This window comes from Periplaneta americana, chromosome 16 (assembly GCF_040183065.1).
Source record: "Periplaneta americana isolate PAMFEO1 chromosome 16, P.americana_PAMFEO1_priV1, whole genome shotgun sequence".
Lineage (NCBI taxonomy): Eukaryota > Metazoa > Arthropoda > Insecta > Blattodea > Blattidae > Periplaneta > Periplaneta americana.
The window spans coordinates 184688228-184710095 of record NC_091132.1 but is presented as its reverse complement, the minus strand read 5'-3'; the positions used below and the strand labels follow the sequence as shown (position 1 = coordinate 184710095).

At 37.3% G+C, this 21868-nt stretch overlaps 2 protein-coding genes across 9 annotated transcripts in view; one reads left to right on the top strand and one right to left on the bottom strand.

Annotated features, from left to right (window-relative positions):
* LOC138692223 (26S proteasome non-ATPase regulatory subunit 10-like) overlaps positions 1 to 2852 on the top strand; it is a 60493-nt gene extending 57641 nt beyond the window's left edge. For both annotated transcript variants that reach the window (XM_069815353.1, XM_069815352.1), the window contains one exon: positions 1186 to 2852. In XM_069815353.1, coding sequence (XP_069671454.1) covers positions 1186 to 1677 — 492 coding nt within the window. In that variant the 3' untranslated portion in view covers positions 1678 to 2852. The remainder of the gene's footprint in view (positions 1 to 1185) is intronic.
* A 6661-nt stretch (positions 2853 to 9513) lies between these two features.
* The window catches only part of LOC138692219 (uncharacterized), a 218348-nt gene continuing 205993 nt past the window's right edge, over positions 9514 to 21868 (bottom strand). For all 7 annotated transcript variants that reach the window (XM_069815327.1, XM_069815332.1, XM_069815333.1 and 4 more), the window contains one exon: positions 9514 to 10185. In XM_069815327.1, the coding sequence (XP_069671428.1) occupies positions 9554 to 10185 (632 nt within the window). In that variant the 3' untranslated portion in view covers positions 9514 to 9553. The remainder of the gene's footprint in view (positions 10186 to 21868) is intronic.

The following is a 21868-nucleotide window of genomic DNA, read 5'->3' as shown; positions in this document are numbered from 1 at the left end:
TGTTAACATGTTTCGACCTATTTTCGGTCATCTTCGGAACTGGTACGTTAATAATATTTAACACACGAAAGTTCTTATCATACATATTCCGAAGTGATACAGTGTTAAAAGTTGTGTAATCAAGATGTATATAGAACACTGAGTTGGAAGTTCCAGCAGTATAGCAACATCGCCGCTAACACAGTCGTCTTTCTTCTCGTAATACAGATGTAAGAGGTCAACGAACTCAGGTCTGTCTCGCTACGCGAACCTCTCTCTCTCTCTCTTTGACTACAACGTTGCAATCTATTGGGGTGTTCATTTCAAAGTGTGTCATGACGTCACTGTTGTGAGTCAGCGATTTGAAGCGAGTTTCAGCTTTTATGTCAGAGAAGTTGCCTAGTAATCAAGGCAATCAATCTGAACTTGAGAACGTGTACGGTATAACTTGAATGTTGTAGCAACAGATGGCGGTCTGTAAAGTCTGTGTGCTACCATAACCTCTTTCGAACTGTGTTTTGCGCCGGCAAGTCGTACGCAGGGTATTTGTTATCAACGATTGCGTACGGCAACATTCCACAACACAAATCAAATGTTCCGTGCCATGTTGACCGTCGAAGTTAATGTCAACAAATACGTAAGTAATCGTCTTAACCCTCTCCCCATATCCCGACAGTAAGAAAAAAAAACTCACTTCAGTACGTGTTTCCAAACAGTTCACATTCTTGCCACTACTGGCGTTACCGTACGTATCGGTAAGTAATCTTCAGAATGAACGCCGTACTTGCTAGGCAACTTCTCTCGCATTTAGGTAATACGCCTCTGCGGAAATGTAGGAAGATTGAATTCTCTAGGCTCATCGGATAGCCACATGACGACATACAGCGAGCCATGACACATTTTGAACTGAACACCCAGTAGTTATATCGTTCAGTACCTTGAAGTTAGTGGTTTTTAAATTAAATTTACACGAAAACCGTCCACGATATTTAAATACGCCAGAGGGGTAAATGGTTCTTTATTAGATTTTCTATCTATGTGGACAGAAATAACGATCCTAATCGCAAAAGTTACCGAACAAGAGGGTGTTAAACATTTTTTTTTAAACTGAATTTTCCACCAACATTGCACATTAAGTTAAAAACATTCTGTATTTTATTGGCGCAAACGGTACCTAAACAATGATTCCTGCTTGTCTGTCACCAGGGGGCCCTCGGCGGGAAACCCAAGGCGTTCGAGCTCGCCCTGCGGGAGGCGGCGAAGAAAGGAGACGAGGAGTCTGTGTCCATGCTGCTCAAGATCGGCGTGAACGCGTCCGCTAGCGATGAAAATCTGTACACGGCCCTGCACTGGGCGGCGTGGTACGGCCACGTGGGGGTGGTGACGGCCCTGCTGGACGGCGGAGCCTTCATCGAGGCGCGGGACAAGGACAGGAAGACCCCGCTGCACTGGGCCGCCTACGGCCCGTCCTCGAAAGCAGTGGGCCCACTCCTAGACCGAGGGGCGGCCGTGGACGCCCTGGACAAGTACGAGTGGACCCCGCTGCACTGGGCAGCTTACAGTGATCGCGTAGAAGGAGCACGGGTGCTCTTGGCTCGTGGTGCAAGCACCATAGTCAGGGGGTACCAAAGCCGCACCCCACTGGAAGTAGCGAAGCACTATAAGAAGCCTGCAGTGGCGAAGGTGCTGTCGGGCTAAATGGGAACTGTGTAAGATCGAGTTCTCACGTTTAAGAAGAGGACATCAGGGATAATTTAATTAACTTTAAAATGTAGCAAATAAAATGCTGCAAAAATACATATATGGTATAACAAATAGGGCTAGGATTTTTATACCCTAAAATGACCAAAATAAGCGGTATAAAATATGCACTTATGACGTGAAAATTCCAGGAATATGGTCTATAATATACAAATATACCGTAACAAACTTATATACTTTTTTGTACTTTACTTTGGTGGTATTACTGTAAACTATAGCTAATATGACAACCAGAAGAGAAACCTGTGAAAATTTAAGGAATTTCAAGGCATATAGATTTTATTCAGAACAGAAAATTTTAACTTATTTTCAATAAACTTTCATTATTCTATATCAGGCATGTCAATTGATGCCCACAGGAGCAAGCGCGCGCTTTAGAGCCCAGGAGAGTCTGAGCGCTTTACAGCGGAAAGGAAAGAGACAGACGAAAGAGGTAGTATATGCCGCTTGGTCGAGCTATATTCAGGGATGGCCAGCACTGATTCAATGGATAAAGGGAAGAGAATTTATTAAAACTGTATCCATGGTAATTTTTAGATCTGTCTGAGAAGTATAAATGGATTATAAGAATGTAAGTTTTAATTTTAATGCTCATTTTTCACAAGTTTGATTTTTTTATTCAAAAGAAATATTTTCTCAACTTCTCGTATAGAAAAGTGCAATTTTCAGGTTTAGGCCTATTTATTTAGTAGCCTTACAGAATGTTTTCGTAAATCTAATATACCGTATATACGTATTACTGAAGATAGTGTATTGAAAATGTTGAAAATATTCGCATGGAAATTGTTTGTAAGGAAATGAATTAACAAAGCAACTACTGTTACATCATAAGCAAAAGATACGTGCCCATGTGTTGTAAAAATGTCTGCTCTATAGCTTCAGCAGATTTAGAGAAAATAATTTAATATTCTGATGATAGGAAGTTGCTCACAAATATCACCTTAAAAGCATAATGCGATAAGAATTTTGTTATATAATATTAGTTACACTTAAAACATATACAGCACCTAGGTAACTTTGCTTTGTACTGTAATATTGTTTTGATTAGTTTATTGATTACTTTTATAAGGCTAAAGATACCATCAATAAAAATTCCAACTTATCATGTCATACTCAATCTCTTTCTTTGGAATATCACTTTCTTTATGAATGATGTGTTTCATACTTAATACAGTATAATATTATACTACTATGGAATTTAAAACACAAGTGCAATATTAAGAAATCAGTGTTAGTACTTTTGTTTTACAGACAATAGAGATAATATCAAATAGAAAGAAGCCATATAAAAATAATGACATAAAATTTCACGTTCCGTTTGAAGTTTGTGCACCACTGTTTTCTTAATCCAACAGGTTGCTTATTCATATACACAACCCTCCCCCTTTCCATACTTAGCGCTTGGTGCCCGTGCACGACGTCAAGGTCAGAAAAATGCGCTTGCTTTGACATCACTGCCCTAGTGGAAGTATCGTACCACAAGGTTTCTACCACAACAGAAACAAAACAAACAAGAATCAAGTGTACAAGTAGTGCAAATGACTGACTGGGATACGTTATATAGGTTGGACGTTCAATTCTTCCAAAATTTCTGTATTTCATTTTCTATCCCAAAATGTGTATCGCGCCGTTTTTCTCATGAATTTCATTTCGTTGGTAGTTATACGCTGAACATCTTTTTTGTCGAAGTCCAGGCTTCTGATCTATAGACTAAAGTAGGTCATGCTAAAATGTTGTACATCTTTAATCTTGCATGTTTCTGTACTAAATTAGGTTTGAAAACTGAATTGATAATGCCGATAACTTTTACAAAAATAGTTATTTTACAATCGATATCCTTTTCTTTTTCATATGAAAGACTGTGTTTAATGAATAGGCCTATAATGACTTTTGGAGATCATCTTCTGAAGTGACCAATAGAACCAGGTCATGTGCAAGAGGATTATTATTATTATTAGCGTATTATTATTATTATTATTATTATTATTATTATTAAAATCTTGGTCTTTTTAAAATTTTAATGTCATATTTTTAGAAATTTAAGCTCATTTTATAGATCACTTTTATGTGATTTTTAGATCATCAACTTCCGAGCCCTACCTATGAAAGATCCTATAGCCTATGAGTAGAGACAGTCAAAATTCGTGACTCGCGAAATCGCGAAAAACCCAAAAACCAAATAAACATAGTTCAGAAGATGGTTCACATAAAAAATATCACATAATTACACGTTTCAACTGGCGAAACACTCACGAAAAATCGCAAACATCATATGACTCGCGAATTTAGCATATCTTCTGTCGTTATTCGCGAAAAGACGCAACTACTGTCAACGTAAAACTTTGAATGTACAATTATAAATGATGGATTAAATGGAAAACTTACTAGTGTTAATTATATAAGCACGTGTGGCTTACACAATCAAATACATAGCAGAAGAAAATGGTTACAATCCAAACATAATAGACAACATCATAAGGAAGACAAAACAAAAACTTAACAAACACAAAAAGACACAAGACACAACACAATCACAAGAACACAAGACATACATCACACTAACATACGAAAACAAAAGCACACATAAGATCGCATCTTCATTCAGAAAGCAGAAATGCAACATAGCATACAGAACAGAAAACACACTGCAAATACATCTCGACACACAAACAACACAAACAAATAAATACAACCACACAGGCGTATACAAACTCACATGCAATAGTTGCGACAGTTTCTACATTGGACAGACAGGCAGATCATTCCAAACTCGATACAAAGAACACATTAAAGCAATAACCAGAGGACACAATACATCTACATACACTGAACACATAACTAATGATAACCACACATACAATAATATAAATACAGACATGGAAATCCTACACATACAACCCAAAAACCAAAAACTCAACACACTAGAACAATATGAAATATACAGACACACTAAAACACACCCTAATCAAATTCTCAACACACAGATCAATTTCAGAACACACACACTATTTGACTCCACTTTTGAGAATGCAAACGCACCCCTACAACAGGCAGCGATGTCGAGATGACGCCGAGATCTAGTAGGCTCTGATGATGGTGTACAGTATACACCGAAACAGCTGTAAGCCACATGTGCTTAAATAATTAACACTAGTAAGTTTCAGGGGCGTATATTGCGGATGTTCAAGGTGTGTGCTAGACACCCTGTAAATTCGGTAATCTCATTTTTTATTTTTAGTTGTTTTATACAATGCAACAATAATTTTAATTTATCACAATTTAAATCCGTGGTAATCTCATTGGAAGTTAATGTACATAGTTCAAGACTAATTTTAATTCATTACCATTTAAATATTTTAAATGCCTGCTGGTTGAATGTGCACACCATCCCCAGAACGGCTTTCGTTTTATAACGTACGCTCTGCCTGACGAAGTGGGATGAGATCTGGTCTGGTTGTCCTGTCCATACAAAAGATCATCCCCTGCTGAGAGTTACAGCTATAATTCTCTGCGTGCACAAGGTGGCATGGTGGGGATACTCGCTTCTCTCAAGCTCGCAGGTCGTCCTGTATACAGGCAGCTCAACTTGTCAATAGCGTTACAAAATATTGTGTTTGACGTGTGTGTTTAAGTGAATTTACTGTGTTTAGGTTTTACTAGGGTTCATAGTTATGTGCCAGCGCTGGTGAACAATTTAAATTGCTTATTTAATGATAATAGCACTTGGAAATGTACACTGTAAAAGATCTTCTGCAAAAGCCATTCTCTTCTCGCCCACTAGGAGAGAAATTACATATAGTGAATAAGGGTAGACCTACCCCGCCACTTCTGAATTTAGTGCAACAATATAAAACAAAAAGCGAACAATACACTAGACATTTTTCTATTTCACAATATGAAAATGTAGAATAGTTAGCGGGTTGTGGAACTTCAAACAGGTTATTTTGCTGGCCATGCTTATTGTTTGATCATAAATAATGCAATTTTGAATAACGTTATTTTGTCCACACCTGTGTGTGGAGTAACGGTCAGCGCGTCTGGCCGCAAAACTAGGTGGCCCGGGTTCGATTCCTGGTTGGGGCAAGTTACCTGGTTGAGGTTTTTTCCAGGGTTTTCCCTCAACCCAATATGAGCAAATGCTGGGTAAGTTTCGGTGCTGGACCCTGGATTCATTTCACCGGCATTATCACCTTCATCTCATTCAGACGCTAAATAACCGAAGATGTTGATAAAGCGTCGTAAAATAATCTACTAAAAAAATAACGTTATTTGTAGTTGCCTCCTTTCTCCGGCATTTGCAGGGCAGTCATTGAAACAAGGTGATTAATTTTAAGAAGTTGTGGTGCGAGTACTTTGAATAATATTTAAATGTCATTTCCTTTTAATTTTATGTCATTTTTCCTTTAGTTTAAGGGCATTTTAATGATTTTAAGTAGATTTTTAGGTCATCAACATCCGCCCCATAGTTATTATTTATAAATAATACTAAATTATATATTAAAAATGGCAGTTAATGTTGACCCGATATTTCACTCAGGCCTATAATAATTGTGCGAGATAGACCAACTATATATTTTCAACAGAACACCCAAACTCCAGGTTCAGCATACGACACTCGTAAGTTTGCCATTTAATCAATCATTTATATTTAAGTGTTAAAAGTAGTGTACGCAAGATTCAAGATGGAACGTAATTATAACTGTTAATTATCTTAAACAACATAATCTATACTTACTTACTTACAAATGGCATTTAAGGAACCCGAAGGTTCATTGACACCCTCACATAAGCCCGCCATCGGTCCCTATCCTGTGCAAGATTAATCCAGTCTCTATCATCATACCCCACCTCCCTCAAATCCATTTTAATATTATCCTCCCATCTACGTCTCGGCCTCCCTAAAGGTCTTTTTCCCTCCGGTCTCCCAACTAACACACTATATGCATTTCTGGATTCGCCCATACGTGCTACATGCCCTGCCCAATCTCAAAAGTCTGGATTTTAAGTTCCTAATTATGTCAGGTGAAGAATACAATGCGTGCAGTTCTGTGTTGTGAAACTTTCTCCATTCTCCTGTAACTTCGCCCCAAATATTTTCCTAAGCACCTTATTCTCAAACACCCTTAACCTATGTTCCTCTCTCAGAGTGAGAGTCCAAGTTTCACAACCATACAGAACAACCGGTAATATAACTGTTTTATAAATTCTAACTTTGAGATTTTTGGACAGCAGACTGGATGATAAGAGCTTCTCAACCGAATAATAACACGCATTTCCCATATTTATTCTGCGTTTAATTTCCTCCCGAGTGTCATTTATATTTGTTACTGTTGCGCTAAGATATTTGAATTTTTCCACCTCTTCGAAGGATAAATCTCCAATTTTTATATATCCATTTCGTACAATATTCTGGTCACGAGACATAATCATATACTTTGTCTTTTCGGGATTTACTTCCAAACCAATCGCTTTACTTGCTTCAAGTAAAATTTCCGACAAGAAGCTGATGTAACCCGTTCAATTCCAAACCCTGCCTGTTATCCTAAACTTTCCTAATGGCATATTCTAGAGCGAAGTTAAAAAGTAAAGGTGATAGTGCATCTCCCTGCTTTGGCCCGCAGTGAATTGGAAAAGCATCAGATAGAAACTGACCTATACCGACTCTGCTGTATGTTTCACTGAGACACATTTTAATTAATCGAACTAGTTTCTTGGGAATACCAAATTCAATAAGAATATCATATAATACTTCCCTCTCAACCGAGTCATATGCCTTTTTGAAATCTATGAATAACTGATGTACTGTACCCTTATACTCCCATTTTTTCTCCATTATCTGTCGAATACAAAAAATTTGATCAATAGTCGATCTATTACGCCGAAAACCGCACTGATGATCCCCAATAATTTCATCTACGTACGGAGTTAATCTTCTCAAAAGAATATTGGACAACATTTTGTACGACGTCAACAAAAGTGATATTCCTCGAAAGTTACACAGTTGGTTTTGTCCCCCCTTTTAAAAATAAGTACAATTATGGACTCCTTCCATTGTTCTGGTACAATTTCCTTTTCCCAAATAGCAAGTACAAGTTTATAAATTTCGCTATATAATGCACTTCCACACTCTTGTATTAATTCTGCAGGAATTTATACTAATAATAAATCTGTAAGCGAAATTTTTCTGGTAATTTTCGATTTTCCAAAAATAATTGGTGTTAACATGTATAATTAATCATCCTTAAACCAAAAATCGCTTTTTTGAAATTTTTGTTTGTATGTCTGTCTGTCTGTCTGTCTGGCTGGATGTTTGTTACCTTTTCATGCGACAATGGCTGAACGGATTTCGATGAAAATTGGAATATAATTTAAGTTCATTGTAACTTAGATTTTAGGCTATATGGCATTCAAAATACTTTATTTGAAAGGGAGGTTATAAGGGGGCCTGAATTAAATAAATCGAAATATCTCGCTTGTTATTGATTTTTGTGATAAATGTTACATAACAAAAGTTTCTTTAAACATTATTTCCGATAAGTTTTATTCCAGGCAAAATTTTGATAGGACTGATATTTAAGGATATACAAGAGTTTTAAAATAACAATACAATAAATTTTCAACGCCGCCTTAGATTATAGTGTAGTTGTTCCGTAATTCCTAAGTGCAAAATATAAAATTTTTCAGTAGGAAGAAAAAACAGATTTATTCATTCTATGGCAGTGGTACATAGGAAATCGTAAATTCTTACATTTTCGAAAGAAAGAAATATAATTACATATAGGAGATTGTATTATTTACTGTATAACTATTTAAGTTATTTAATAGGGGAAAAATCTGAAAATCGATATGTCACAAAGGAGTTATTGCAGGAACGACATCGATGGCTATAATGAAATAAAAACAAATGACTCTGTCTATTTAAGGCGGCCTTGACGTTTACCAATATTAATATACAGAGAATATTAAATTTGTCTGTTTGTATGAAGTAATCTCAGAAGCTAATTTGGATTATTCCTTCACTATTTGAAATTTGTAGTTTCTCTAGATGGATGTAATACTACAAATAAGGAATGAGGTAGGATGAAAATAGATCTTTACGCACGAAAAATTATCTTCGTACACAATCCACTCTATTAATTTGGAGTGATTTATAAAAGATGCATTCAAGACTAATTTAGAAAAATGTTAAATCGTTGCACCAAAAACGGATGTTCTCTGAACCAAATGATCATATTTTAATTACTTGCATGTAATAACAAATAAGAAATATGCTAAAGGAATTATCATTGCACTAAATGAGTGGTCTCTGGATCAAAATGATCGCATTTTAATTACTTAAGTACAATTTAAATTAAGTAACATATTAAACTATTTAGCCCTGTATCAAACACGAATGTTCCCTGGGGCAGATGTCCTATTTTAATTATGTAATTACTTTATATTTATTTCTAACAAGTGCAGCGGAGCGCACGGGTACGGCTAGTAATTTAATAAAACAGGGTGAAAATTTCAGGTTTACGCAAGGAATTTTCGTTTGCACTCAAGAATTTTTATCCTTTTTAACCAAGAATTTTATCCCCTTTTATTCAAGAATGTTGACTGTCTCTACTTATGAGCTGCAAGGGTCCGTGACACTCGTAAGGTTGTGTTGGTTCTGGACTACGGGCCCGGGGAGCGTAACTTAGCATAAGGATCCACAAGAAGAAGAAAATTCCTCTTTGGAATTGCTAAACTTGGCGGATGTGTTTTGAAATGAATAAAATCAATGCATTGAAACAGTGTATTTTATTGAAGTGGTATAAAAGAAGGTCGCTCAGAAGCTGGTGGTCTCGGCGCTCGAGTCCAGCAGCAGCGAGGCCTCGCACATCATCTTGGCGCCGGTGCGCACCAGGAACAGCAGGTGGCACTCCTCCAGCGCGGACAGCTCCACGCGCGTGCGCACCAGGCCGTGCAGCACGGTGGCGCGCTCCAGGTCCAGCCAGCGCTGCAGCACCAGCTCGCGGTCGGGGGGCGGCGCCCCCAGCGCCACGTCGGCGGGCCCCCACAGCGAGAACTCCAGCACGGCCTTAGCCTGCGACAGCGACTCGGCGCGCTCGCGGCGCAGCAGGTCGCCCAGCAGGGGCGCCAGGGGCGCGGCGCCCAGCAGCTCGCGCAGGGCGCCCAGCGCGCACTGGCACAGCGACGCGGGCGCGTCGTCGCGGGGCGCCGGCAGCACGCTGAGGCGCGGCTGGGCGTCGCGCTCCTCGCGGCTGAGCACGAAGCCGCTCAGCGCCTGCGGGGCCTCCTCCACGCCCTGCGCCTGCAGCGTCTTGAGCGCGTGCACCAGCTGCAGCAGCGCGAAGCCGGCGTCGCGCCAGCGCTCGTCCCCGGGCGGGCGGGCCCGCAGGGCGGCGCCGTACGTCTGCACGGAGTCCACGTGGGCGCGCCGCAGCACCACCACCGAGGCTGCAACAGCACAACTTGCGTTACTCACTTGCGAATGGCTTTTAAGGAACCCGCAGGTTCATTGCAGCCCTTACATAGGCCCACCATCTGTCCTTATTGTATGGATTAGTAACAAGCTGTTTTTTACGATTTGCCCTTATCCTATGCATTAGTAACAAGCTGTTTTTTACGATCTGTCCTTATTGTATGGATTAGTAACAAGCTGTTTTTTACGATCTGTCCTTATTGTATGGATTAGTAACAAGCTGTTTTTTACGATCTGTCCTTATTGTATAGATTAGTAACAAGCTGTTTTTTACGATTTGTCCTTATTCTATGGATTAGTAACAAGCTGTTTTTTACGATCTGTCCTTATTGTATGGATTAGTAACAAGCTGTTTTTTACGATCTGTCCTTATTGTATAGATTAGTAACAAGCTGTTTTTTACGTTTTGCCCTTATTCTATGGATTAGTAACAAGCTGTTTTTTACGATCTGTCCTTATTGTATGGATTAGTAACAAGCTGTTTTTTACGATTTGCCCTTATTCTATGGATTAGTAACAAGCTGTTTTTTACGATCTGTCCTTATTGTATGGATTAGTAACAAGCTGTTTTTTACGATCTATCCTTATTGTATGGATTAGTAACAAGCTGTTTTTTACGATTTGCCCTTATTCTATGGATTAGTAACAAGCTGTTTTTTACGATCTGTCCTTATTGTATGGATTAGTAACAAGCTGTTTTTTACGATCTGTCCTTATTGTATAGATTAGTAACAAGCTGTTTTTTACGTTTTGCCCTTATTCTATGGATTAGTAACAAGCTGTTTTTTACGATCTGTCCTTATTGTATGGATTAGTAACAAGCTGTTTTTTACGATTTGCCCTTATTCTATGGATTAGTAACAAGCTGTTTTTTACGATCTGTCCTTATTGTATGGATTAGTAACAAGCTGTTTTTTACGATCTATCCTTATTGTATGGATTAGTAACAAGCTGTTTTTTACGATTTGCCCTTATTCTATGGATTAGTAACAAGCTGTTTTTTACGATCTGTCCTTATTGTATGGATTAGTAACAAGCTGTTTTTTACGATTTGCCCTTATTCTATGGATTAGTAACAAGCTGTTTTTTACGATCTGTCCTTATTGTATGGATTAGTAACAAGCTGTTTTTTACGATCTGTCCTTATTGTATAGATTAGTAACAAGCTGTTTTTTACGTTTTGCCCTTATTCTATGGATTAGTAACAAGCTGTTTTTTACGATCTGTCCTTATTGTATGGATTAGTAACAAGCTGTTTTTTACGATCTGTCCTTATTGTATAGATTAGTAACAAGCTGTTTTTTACGTTTTGCCCTTATTCTATGGATTAGTAACAAGCTGTTTTTTACGATCTGTCCTTATTGTATGGATTAGTAACAAGCTGTTTTTTACGATTTGCCCTTATTCTATGGATTAGTAACAAGCTGTTTTTTACGATCTGTCCTTATTGTATGGATTAGTAACAAGCTGTTTTTTACGATCTATCCTTATTGTATGGATTAGTAACAAGCTGTTTTTTACGATTTGCCCTTATTCTATGGATTAGTAACAAGCTGTTTTTTACGATCTGTCCTTATTGTATGGATTAGTAACAAGCTGTTTTTTACGATTTGCCCTTATTCTATGGATTAGTAACAAGCTGTTTTTTACGATCTGTCCTTATTGTATGGATTAGTAACAAGCTGTTTTTTACGATCTGTCCTTATTGTATAGATTAGTAACAAGCTGTTTTTTACGTTTTGCCCTTATTCTATGAATTAGTAACAAGCTGTTTTTTACGATCTGTCCTTATTGTATGGATTAGTAACAAGCTGTTTTTTACGATTTGCCCTTATTCTATGGATTAGTAACAAGCTGTTTTTTACGATCTGTCCTTATTGTATGGATTAGTAACAAGCTGTTTTTTACGATCTATCCTTATTGTATGGATTAGTAACAAGCTGTTTTTTACGATTTGCCCTTATTCTATGGATTAGTAACAAGCTGTTTTTTACGATCTGTCCTTATTGTATGGATTAGTAACAAGCTGTTTTTTACGATTTGCCCTTATTCTATGGATTAGTAACAAGCTGTTTTTTACGATCTGTCCTTATTGTATGGATTAGTAACAAGCTGTTTTTTACGATCTGTCCTTATTGTATAGATTAGTAACAAGCTGTTTTTTACGTTTTGCCCTTATTCTATGGATTAGTAACAAGCTGTTTTTTACGATCTGTCCTTATTGTATGGATTAGTAACAAGCTGTTTTTTACGATCTGTCCTTATTGTATAGATTAGTAACAAGCTGTTTTTTACGTTTTGCCCTTATTCTATGGATTAGTAACAAGCTGTTTTTTACGATCTGTCCTTATTGTATGGATTAGTAACAAGCTGTTTTTTACGATTTGCCCTTATTCTATGGATTAGTAACAAGCTGTTTTTTACGATCTGTCCTTATTGTATGGATTAGTAACAAGCTGTTTTTTACGATCTATCCTTATTGTATGGATTAGTAACAAGCTGTTTTTTACGATTTGCCCTTATTCTATGGATTAGTAACAAGCTGTTTTTTACGATCTGTCCTTATTGTATGGATTAGTAACAAGCTGTTTTTTACGATTTGCCCTTATTCTATGGATTAGTAACAAGCTGTTTTTTACGATCTGTCCTTATTGTATGGATTAGTAACAAGCTGTTTTTTACGATCTGTCCTTATTGTATGGATTAGTAACAAGCTGTTTTTTACGATCTGTCTTTATTGTATGGATTAGTAACAAGCTGTTTTTTACGATTTGCCCTTATTCTATGGATTAGTAACAAGCTGTTTTTTACGATCTGTCCTTATTGTATGGATTAGTAACAAGCTGTTTTTTACGATTTGCCCTTATTCTATGGATTAGTAACAAGCTGTTTTTTACGATCTGTCCTTATTGTATGGATTAGTAACAAGCTGTTTTTTACGATCTATCCTTATTGTATGGATTAGTAACAAGCTGTTGTTTACGATTTGCCCTTATTCTATGGATTAGTAACAAGCTGTTTTTTACGATCTGTCCTTATTGTATGGATTAGTAACAAGCTGTTTTTTACGATCTATCCTTATTGTATGGATTAGTAACAAGCTGTTTTTTTACGATTTGTCCTTATTCTATGGATTAGTAACAAGCTGTTTTTTACGATCTGTCCTTATTGTATGGATTAGTAACAAGCTGTTTTTTACGATCTATCCTTATTGTATGGATTAGTAACAAGCTGTTGTTTACGATTTGCCCTTATTCTATGGATTAGTAACAAGCTGTTTTTTACGATCTGTCCTTATTGTATGGATTAGTAACAAGCTGTTGTTTACGATTTGCCCTTATTCTATGGATTAGTAACGAGCTGTTTTTTACGATCTGTCCTTATTGTATGGATTAGTAACAAGCTGTTGTTTACGATCTGTCCTTATTGTATGGATTAGTAACAAGCTGTTTTTTACGATTTGCCCTTATTCTATGGGTTAGTAACAAGCTGTTTTTTACGATCTGTCCTTATTGTATGGATTAGTAACAAGCTGTTTTTTACGATTTGCCCTTATTCTATGGGTTAGTAACGAGCTGTTTTTTACGATCTGTCCTTATTGTATGGATTAGTAACAAGCTGTTTTTTACGATTTGCCCTTATTCTATGGGTTAGTAACAAGCTGTTTTTTACGATCTGTCCTTATTGTATGGATTCCTAACAAGCTGTTTTTTACGATCTGTCCTTACTGTATGGATTAGTAACAAGCTGTTTTTTACGATCTGTAGCTGTTAATATATAATGCCTTTTAATTACTCTAAAGAGCTGCATTATTATTTCATTAAGAAATCATTTTTTAAGAAGATAGGGCGTATTAACAAAAATGAAAGTACTCTGAAGTTCAAATGCTTGTATTTTTACGAAGCATGTTGTTGTCCTTGAAGGTACCCAACTGTAATAACTGGACTGGATGAATGAATCAATCAATGAATCAATGAATTAATCAATCAATCCATACGTGAATGAATCGATGTAAGAATGAATCAATGAGTCGATGAATGGATGATGGATGATTGATTGATTGAACGAATGTACTGAGAGAGGAAGCATTATCAATCAAATGGAGGCCTACACGATGATAAACGCGTCCTTGCAAGGGCTCTTGTAACTGCTCCATGGCTCAACGTATTCTGCCTTTGCCATCCATCCACAAAGAGTGAGAAACAAGTCGAATATTCGATAAACCGAAACTGAGACACTCCGCGAGATGGGAGAGCTTTGCATACGCGCCAGCTGCTCAATAGCAATATATAATTTATATTTTTCGTAACTGGTTGTGCACGACTCTAGTCAATATGACATTTTGGCATCAAGCAAATCCCAAATTCAAAATCTAGTAGCCTACTTTTTTTAATTAACCAATGACTTAAAAATAACATAACTGCTCTGTATTCAGGGTCCTTGTCGTCACCCTCACTGGAGGGCCGATGATTTAATCAAATCCTTCTCTCTTACTCACTTTACACACATTTTTGAATTGGTATATTTTTGAATTGGTACATTTTTAACTTTCCAGCTTTTTTAACTTCCTTTGCCATTCATTTAATTATTATGGCAGCAAATAATCAACGATTTCTCCAGGTTTTCTACTGTGAAACTTCTTCTCTTATCTTGCGAAATTAGTTTAAATACCCAGAACAATATCTCAACATCACATAATGTGATTGGTACATGCTTCACTGTGCAGTAAACGTGTTGAAACGAAAATTTACATACCACGTGACTTCACTGTCTCAAGTGTTTAAATACATTCAGTTTTCTTTCTATGAAATCACAGTGCACTAGCAGCATTGTCGTCACAGCAATTTCATGACCTCAACAATACATAACTTTATTATCACAGTGCCTAAGCCAAATGTTAAAATGGAAAACGACCAAATTTATACACTAGGAAGAAGTATCCATTGTCATCGCAGCAATTTCATTACACAGTAATTATCTAATTACTGATTTTATTTATTATAAAACGAGAAAGTCGATAATATTGCAATACAGGCAACATATTTGCAACCAACACCTCTTCAAGTGATATCTCTATCCAGTGCTTTTGCTTCAGTAAAGTCTCATGTTACAAACCTATGGATCAACTATTGGCTCTCTTCTGACAAAGGAAAAATTTTACAGTCTGTACAAAAGTAACCAAATAACCTGGAAATGTACAAAAACTTGCCCAGACATGTTCAAACATTTTTAACAAGAGCCAGAACAGGTCACATTGTCACTCAATTGTACCTACGCTGATTTCACATTTCTGATAATCCTACTTGTCTGTGGTGTAATAATCATGATGAAGATCTGGAACACATTCTTCTATACTGTCCATCCATAAACCACAAAAGAAGTAAATTAAAATCATCAGTACCAGTTGCAGAAGACACAGCCCTGCAGTATATATTGACTACACCCCAACTCTGGCTACTAGCAACAGGCATCTATAATGAACACCGATCAAAATATCCCTCATTTCTCGTGAAAAACAACAACTGAATAGACTACAGTGGACTTTATGTTGTCAGCAAACAGCTGGATACATTAAGAAGATTGATTGATTAATTTTATTTCTCACAAATTTTTTACATATCTTGGAAATAATTCTTATTTTTATCAGAGAAATATTTTTGAAATCAGGTAATAAATCGGGGAAAATAAGGAAAGATGTTGTTAATATATTCATTTAAATATGCAAAATAAAAATATATATGCATTTAAAAGGGAAAATCTTCGAAATATGCATTTATGCAAAATTAAGTTGCCTTCATTCAAACATAATAATCGTGATCGGCAAAGATCCACTTGTAGTTTTTCAATATGTCAAATCAAAAAACATGGAACTGCATTAAGTTCAGCTGTCTAGTTATTATAAAACAGACAGCCTCTATAAATACAAATATCTACCTCATATGAAACAAAATTAACAACAATGTATTCAAAATTGCTGCAGATGATGGAAATGGTATTAATAAAAAGAAAATTCTTCACTTCGTCTTCAGACAGCTTGAGGTCCATCAGCGAAGAGAAGATCACAGTACAATTATTTAATCCTGATAGTCGCCAGAGAAGTGCACCTAGGTCAGGCGACTCCATTTAGTTACACCAAGGGGTGTTTGGATTAGTCTCTCGCTTGCCTTCGGAGCGATAGGATGTCATGTGTGCGGTAGAGCAGTATGTTTCTAGTACAGTTAAACTGTGCTGCATTCCTTTACCGACCGCTCACCCCTAACTCTATTCCAGAACTCTTCCCACTACTCCTCTTACTTCCCCTCTTTCGTGTCGCTGGCTGTCAGGACTAAATAATCGGTCTGTACCTCGAACTGATTGAGCTGTGTTTATTATTTCTTGGATCTGTACTTTTAGGAGGAATCCCTTTCAGATTTCAGAGCTCCTGGATCTCTCGGACGAGTTTGTTGGATCCAAAGAAGATATATTTCGCCAACGTTTTCTAAGCACGGATCATATAACGTGGACCGTATTAACATTTGGACGTTTTGCAATAATCGATGTTACAACATGGACATTATGAAAGGTCTAAATTTTATTGAATTTTTATAATGAACGAAATTCTTTTGGAAGAACAATCAGGGTTCCGAAAAGGGAGATCCTCTACTGATAATATATTTACTTTAAAACTACTGATAGAAAAAAAGAAGAGAATTTAACTGTCCAACATATATAATATTTATAGATTTCAGTAAAGCATTTGATAGAGTCGATAGAGATAAATTATGGGATATAATGACTAGGGAGCGGATTTTTATGTGCTAAAAAATTTAAATATCTTTATTTTTATGTGCTAAAAAGTATGAAAATATTTGCTAAAAATAAAAAAAAAATATTTCTTTTAAATATGGCAAAAATACCTTACTTAACATTGAAAAAAAAAATGTTACTAGGTACTCACCAACCACACTTGAGTGCTAGTAGTTGGCCGAGAATTGCAGTGAACAACAAAGGTCATCTCCAAATGCATGCCGATTATCTCTGAACAAGACTTATACTGTGAAAACTATCCTTCCACATCACAGGACGTCAGAAGTGCATATTTAAAGAGAAGAATGTCACAAACACAAACATCGTCAATTTCACCTACAGGGACACCCTCCAATACTTAATTTTTTTATATCCACTGTTTTTCCCAAACACATTCTGGAATTTGTCCCTTACTACTTGTACTTCTGAACCTGATAGCGAGTCTAGTTTAATTTTCACGGCACGCACCTCCCTGTTTCAGACAACAGGTTTTTGGACGTTTCGAGTTTTTTTATGGTGTCACACAAAAAGCTTAGATTTGCTAATAGGAAAGCCAAATCGTTTTTTAAACAACCACCTTTCAGTATATCTTGAAGGATATCGATTGACGAAGCCCGATAACAGGGAATCACAACAAGATATATTGCCTTACTTGATAGACATGAGCGAGAGGCGAGAGATTTGTTTAAATTAAATAATGTTCATACCCGAGCTCTCATCTGTTGTGTTTCACAAACAAAGCGTGGAATGAAATCATCTTCAGCAACAATAAACATTCCTAATTATGTGTTGCAAGATCTCTCCTCCTTGTCCATGTTAATTTATTCTCTAATAATAACACAGATATGCTGCCTAGCAGTTCTCAGAACTTGAGGCGATACTATTGCAAAAATGGATCACGGATACACCACACAGCGCTTAGAAACACGAAGCAACCAAGAATTCTTAAAAAGATAACATACTTCTGGTGACATAATTGATTTAGTTTTAAAATATTTAAAAGTTCTTGTAAAAAATTATTTAAGTAATAAAACTCCAAGATTTATGTGTTTATAATAGATTTCCTGAAAATATGTATTTACATAATTTTTTTGTGAAAATATGTGTTTTATGTGAAATCAAATTTGGGTTTTAAACTTGAAACTTCATGTTCGGAAGTTTTAACTTTGTTAATTGTGTTTTATAACACGCAAAAATAATATTTAATTACATAGGAATCCACTCCTTAATAATGACCTGCAGAGGAATACCAGTTCATATCATTGAAACATTTAAAGAGATATATAAAAACACAAATATATGCATAAAACAAAGAAATGGAAATCTAAAGAAAACAAATATTAATATGGGAGTATGACAAGGGTGCTGCACTTCACCCACTCTATTTAATCTATATTTGGACAATGAAATCCGACAATGGAAACAGCGGCTAAGTGCTTCACATATCAAACAACTTTATAACAACACTCTTACATGCGGATGATCAGATCATAAGATATGATGCAGAGAGCCTTGTTTGAACTCCACAAAATAATACAGACAGTAGCGGATGGTGGGTTTGAAAGTTGAGGAGGCCAAGACGTGAATGATGAGAATATAAAAATATAAGGCCTGTGACATACCTCATTACCAAGTGCAGAATTTATAGATTTTAAGAAATTAAAATTAGGTTTTCCAATTTATATTTTAGGATTTTAAATCTTAAGTTTAGGAATTTACATGATTTTAGGGGAAAAAATAAATATAAACAACACACTGTTAATATATTATAACGGCTTGGTAAAGATTGCCTCTCTTTAGGACACTCAAAGTCCTAACCTACGAATTAGGTCTTTTTAGGTCATATTGAATTTAAGAATGTTAGTCTTTGCTACATAAAACGAATAAGAAAAGCAATATTTCGAGAGTAACGAGATAGCAACAAAATTGATTCGAACCCAAGAACCCGGGGCTTGTTTATTACTATTACATAGTCTAATTTGACAGCAAATTAACTGGACGTTCCTCTTTCTTCCCAAACCGATCAAATAAGTCACAACATACTGAATAACTGCTACTAGAAGACGCTAGAGACAAATCTGCATTTGTTTCTAAACTCTCGATATAGTTAAAATACTGTATAAGTAAATACATCTCGTAACACAAAAGAATAAAATAACAAGAACACCCGCAAACAAGAGAAAATCTAACAACATAAATGAAAACTTTTACGCAGGGAGAGAAAACTAACAACACGTGACTCAAGTTTCTAAAACCAAGAAGAGAAAAAAAGAGAGAGAGCTTCCCAATACAGCCGAAACCGGCCGTGACTATAAGCAGTACAGTTGTTAGCGGTGGTTAGGACGTCTCCAAATCGGCTCCCCTCGCGCGTTCTAGTCAAGTTTAAACACTCTTCTAACCAGCTATCTTATTGGTTGAACTGCTGTTATGGCTACCGGGGAGTAGCGTCATGTAGCCGACTCCTCTCTGCCGCTCTCGCATAGACACAGCAGGCTGGTAGATGTCGACTATACAGGTTACAGCGCTATCTGTTATTTTTCAGTACGAATTATTTGTACTATCTACAGTATAGCGAGCGGGCATCACCAACTGGATGTGGTCGACTTTACGTAACTTACATCTTAGTCGTAGTGAATAGTAAAATTAATATAAAAGGAAAAATGTTCGTTATTTGCTGTAACTTGTCTGTGATCTTAATTCAGCTGAAATTATTACTGCCATATTGTTTTCTGGTAAAATATTAGGGAAGGCACGGCCTCCCTTGCCTCCCCTGAAAATCAGCCGCTGAATACAGAATTATAATTTTGACATCTCCATAAGTAAAAGTAAGGCGATGGCATTTCAGGGACTCCACCCTATAAGATGTAAATTTGTACTAAATAATATGCCAATAGAACAAGTAAAATAAATTTAAGTTCCTGGGTTGCTCGTTATCATACATTAAAGAAGTAGATACAGAAAACGAAATTGAAAATTTTTCGAGAATGTGTGGTACAATTAAGAGGACACTGAGGAACAAAGTCAGAAAAGACGCAATGATAAATTTCTATAAAACTATGGCAATCCCAGGGGCGCTACATAGCAGTGAGACATGAACAATGTCATCTAGAGATAAAAGTAGATCACAGGCAATAGAGATGATGTTTCTGAGGTCGGTACTGGGTGTAACAAGAAGAGACAGACTTAGAAATGAAAATACAAGTAACCAATTACAAATTTATAATATAAATGAATAGATAGTAAATTATAGACAAAAATGGCTGGAACACGTAGAGAGAATGGACGAAGATAGATATCCCAAACAAATTATGCATTATACGAGGCCTGTCTAAAAAGTATCCGACCTTTAGCCAGAAAAAATATTTCAAATACCTGCAGGGGTTGGGACCCTAATCCCCTTCAAAGTAGGCCCCTTGTGCTTCCACACACTTAGCCCACCGATCCTTCCACTGCCGGAAATCTTCTTTTGGAATGGTGTTCAGCTCCGTCGTCGTGTTCCGCATTATCTCTTCTCTACTCTCAAAACGGGATCCTTTCAGTGGTGTCTTCAATTTTGGAAACAACCAGAAGTCGCAAGGAACCAGGTCTGGAGAGTAGGGAGGTTGGCGAACGGTTGTAATTCCATGTTTGGCCAAGAAAGTGTGGATCAATTGGGATGAATGTGCGGGGGCGTTGTCGTGATGCAAGTGCCAGTTGTTTGCCGTCCACATGTCTGGTCTTTTGCGCCGAACTGCATCACGGAGTCGCCGGAGAACATCGTGATAGTACTCCTTTGTCACTGTTTGTCCTTCCGGTGCGTATTCGTGATGCACAATTCCACGGACATCAAAGAAAACAGTCAGCATCACCTTGATTTTGCTTCGCACCTGCTGCGCTTTCTTCGGGAGACTCGGGATGCTTCCATTGCGACGACTGTCTTTTTGTTCCTGGGTCGTACCCGTACACCCATGACTCATCTCCAGTTATCACGGTGTTCAGAAACCCAGGATCAGTGTTGGCGGTGTCCAGAAGGTCCTGTGCAACGTCACGACAGAGGTCTTTTTGTTCCGGGGACAACAACTTGGGCACGAATTTCGCAGCCACTCGGTTCATGTTCAAATCATCACGCAAAATTGCATGTGCAGAATCTTTACTCACTCCAACCTCTTTGGCAGTCTCCCGCATGGTCAAACGACGATCTGCCATCACCAAATTTCGCACCCTCTCAACAACAGCTGCACTCCGAGCAGTTTGGGGCCTGCCACAACGCTGCTCACTCTCCGCTGATGTGCGGCCATCTTTGAATCGGTTGAACCACTCCTTAATTTGTGTTACACCCATCGCATCTTCCCCAAACACCTGCTGAATATTACGAATTGTTTGACTTTGAGAATCACCAAGCTTTTGACAAAATTTGATGCAGTATCTTTGCTCAATTCGTTCAGTCATCTTGCAAGAAAACTAAATCCGACAAACACTTAGAACAGCACCTTACTTGGCGACCACCAGCCAGTGACTGGCACAAGCGAATGCGGTGAAAAAATTCAAGCATGCACATTACGATTCCTCCTTCCACCGTGCACAGTGGCGCCGCCTTAGAATCACTACTTTGCGCGGGAAAATTTAAGGTCGGATACTTTTTAGACAGGCCTCGTATACCTAAAGAGAGGAGAAACATCGGTAGACTTAAGAAAAGATGGATCAATCAATGAGTGTAATTAATTTGGAGCCATAACAAGCCTTAAAAGGCTCAAAGCTTGGAGGACGAGGAGGAGGAGGAGGAGGAGGAGGAGGAGGAGGAGGAGGAGGAGGAGAAGAAGAAGAAAAACGACATTTTTCCACAGACATTTTCGAATAGACCAATTGTCCACTAATCCTATCATTGTAAAATGA